The 3,343-nt window shown below is 30.9% G+C and overlaps 1 protein-coding gene across 1 annotated transcript; it reads left to right on the top strand.

The window, feature by feature from the left end:
- Positions 1 to 922: 922 nt before the first annotated feature.
- On the top strand, positions 923 to 3,343 carry LOC131848464 (uncharacterized). The gene is made up of 5 exons (XM_059198339.1): positions 923 to 997; positions 1,429 to 1,570; positions 1,709 to 1,794; positions 2,106 to 2,262; positions 3,060 to 3,343. The coding sequence occupies exons 1-5, from the start codon at positions 923 to 925 to the stop codon at positions 3,341 to 3,343; spliced, it is 744 nt and encodes a 247-aa protein (XP_059054322.1).

The raw sequence follows: 3,343 nt of genomic DNA, 5'->3' as shown, positions 1-3,343 counted from the left end.
TGTAACTTACATCCTCATTTTTACACTGTCACTGTCCCAAAAACTTTGATTCCCATTTATAATAGACAAACATACGTGCACATAATAGACAAATTATTAGAGTAATTACGTACCTAGTATAATGGGTATTAGATATATGTATGTACCTATGTCACGCAATAAATACGGTTAGCGAATAGGTACTCGTAAATAAACCTTAATATATGTTCCGTATATTATACCTACACAAGATGGATGGAAAGTTGTTAACTACCAGAGGAAATTTTTACAAAGTCCTTTGCATAGTCTTGATTGTCTCCATATTTTTTTCATTTGGTCCCGCCTGATTAGCTCTATGCGGACCCCACTAATGTAGTAGATCTACATTGGTGGGGTTATATTAGTTTATGATCCGGTTAACTACCGCAAAATATTTTAGTTAAAAATAACACAATAATGAAAGAATCGTGATCTAGGAATTCTTTGAATTTTTAGCTGAAATCAAATCTATTTTCGGGATTAAAAATTATTTTTAAAAAATCACGAAGTTATTAAATTGGTAAAATTTCCATTCCTTATGGGATTTTACATTTCCTGATGAACCACTCACTGATATAGGTATTTTATCAGTATGTTGTTCCTTGGAAAAACTACATATACCTAAGTAAGTATAACTACTGCCTAGTGAATCCTAAAAGTGAAATATGATATGACATCAACCGCTATCAATGACAATTATTTTTGTTTAGCTACTGGTAATGGACTTCTAATTGTTTTATTTTATAAATTGTTATCGCATATAAATATTGGAAAGTGGGTTTTATTATGGGCACGAACGGTAGAGAGCAATAAAGGACGCCGTATGTAGCTACAAATACACAAATAAAGGTTTATTATAGTGATAATGTTCTACTTAAATCTAAGTATTTATTTAGCATGAAAAATGGCATTTGTTTATAGTTGCTGCTTTTGGTTCTCTTTAAGGCTCGGTGGATTATTAATAGGAATATATTCAGTAGTAAGTTTCAACTTTATCTTAATAATCTATATTATAAAAAAAATAAATTGAAGTGTGTATTTGTAATTTCAAATGAACAGCTTTACACTAAATACATAATACGGTATTTACATTAAAAATATGTTTAAGTTATTTCTGTCTGTTTGCTCTTGCTAATCTCTAAAACGGCTGGACTGATTATCACTTCACTTACAAATAATTTATGTTATAAGGAGTGAACCTAAGTTACTCTTTATAACATTAGGAGAAGTAACTTAGGCTTACTCCTTATAACATTAGCTGTAGTTATTGTTTTAGATTATTTTTATTTTAAAATTAAAGTTAAATTCCACGCGGACAAATACATGGGTAACAGCTATTTTTATTATTAATCGACCGTAATATATTTTTCTAATTATGTTTATTTTAATAATGCATTTCTTAACACAAAGTTACAGGCTGTTATTGCATTGATTGCATTTTGTATGGGTTTGATACATTACGAACGAGTTGTAGATGAAATAAAGGAATTAGTAAATAATAATAACGTGAAACTTATATACACTAAGGACTACTTAGAAACATTAAAGTCCGGTAAGTTATTTTAGAAATTACTCGATATTTTTCTTTAGGCAATATAATATAAAATATTTATACCTACACAGAAAAAAGAAATACCTAAGTATGCTTCTTGTATTCTCTGTTCTGTGCTCTTACCTAATTTTTTTACAGACCCAGAAAAATACTTTACTCTTGGTATTGTTGTAACGTGTATCTACATTTTATCTTGTTTACTGTTCATGTATGGAGCATATACAGTAAGTATTATCTATTAACTACTATTAAGTAAAAAGTATTTAATGAAAACTAACTAGATATATATTGAAAGCGGGTATTTACAAGAAAATTGATTGTTCTGATGATACAAATTTTGCTTAGTTTGTAACTACGTAGGCCGGAATTTAGATACAATAGCAGTAGATCGTTGCGGAGTAAGACTGAAGAAGTCTGATTATCCGTTATAAAAATGTGCAGTCAATATATATAAAATATAAGATATAAATAAAAGATCTTATAATGAATTGTATAGGAAGAGTGACATAAACCTCATACTTTTTGTTAAATACAGTGCAATAACATATTGATGATTGGCTATATACTGCTGGAATTGACGCGATTGGTTATCTTGTCGGTTATTGTAGCCACTTGTCTCTTGGTACTAAAACAAAACACCATGGACATAGGACTTCTTATTGGAGCCAGTGTAGCTGGTGGATTTTTTCTTCGTAAGTACTACACTACATTATTCAATTTAACATAACATAATAAATACATATTTTATCAAATAAACCCTACTAATTAATAAGTCGGTATATTATTGGTATTGGTACAAACATTTAATATCTATTAAAGTTATTGTTACAATTTTTAAATGACCCAATAACTCCTTTGCGTTACCTAATGTTGTTTTCTACGTAAGAGTAGAGAAAGTTGTGTTTTATTTAGGAGATAAACATAAAATAAAACAATCAGTATTCTTATTCTTGAGACATGGGGCCCTTATGTAAAGCTGCTATTAACAATTCTCAATAGTAACGGAATTTTATGAAAACACAAACCTTGAGAATTTAAGATGCAGGCTGAGTTACACGGTTCGCGATTGCCACTGTAATTGCACCTTGCACCTAGCTGGAAATTGAATCCATTTTTAATAACTATCGTTGGGTACATACAGGGAGGGAATGTAGATAGTTGGGACTAATGGCTTCATTCCTAAGAATATAGCCGTCAGATCAACCTGCACGCGGTCCTGGATATCATCGTTGTTTAATTCTAATTAATTTGACTCAATAGGTTAAGTGACCCAATTTAAACCTCATCTTGTTATCTTCCTCAAGTAGGGCACTTGCCAGGACCCGTAAACTGAAATAAAAAATAAAATAAAAAATCTTACCGCCCCATGCAGTAACTCAGACCATTTCGGCCGCTGCGGTATAGTTCCATGGCAAAATCTAGATCTTAGTTTATTATATTATACCACAAATAACATAATACTACATAATTATACTGTAAATATTTTTAGTGGGCGAATTCTACCTGTGGGTGTGTGCGGTCAATTTGCCAATACTTATCAATGAGATGGAGCGAGACGAACAAGCGGAAACAATAGATAGACTACAACAACTTTTGGAAATTAACAAGCAACGCGCTATTGCGTATGGTTCATACAACTATCATTTTACAGTCGACTATGGAAATAACAGCGAGTTTACAGTACCAAGAAATAAAATTACTAACAAAAATAATATAAAACATTATGCTAGAGGTCCTGTGCCACTAGCAATTTCATATAGTACACATAAATAG

This window comes from Achroia grisella, unplaced genomic scaffold (genome assembly GCF_030625045.1).
Source record: "Achroia grisella isolate CSIRO2021 unplaced genomic scaffold, CSIRO_AGI_Agris_v1 utg558, whole genome shotgun sequence".
NCBI classification, from domain to species: Eukaryota; Metazoa; Arthropoda; class Insecta; order Lepidoptera; family Pyralidae; genus Achroia; species Achroia grisella.
The sequence above is the reverse complement of the archived record's forward strand: the minus strand, read 5'-3'. Positions and strand labels throughout refer to the sequence as shown.

Excerpts from the sequence above, each read along its gene's own strand:
- LOC131848464 (XM_059198339.1), top strand. The coding sequence starts at position 923 with ATGGCATTTGTTTATAGTTGCTGCTTTTGGTTCTCTTTAAGGCTCGGT. Across the intron at positions 1,795-2,105 it reads TCATGTATGGAGCATATACA|TGCAATAACATATTGATGAT; the intron begins GTAAGTATTATC and ends TGTTAAATACAG. Across the intron at positions 2,263-3,059 it reads AGCTGGTGGATTTTTTCTTC|TGGGCGAATTCTACCTGTGG; the intron begins GTAAGTACTACA and ends AAATATTTTTAG.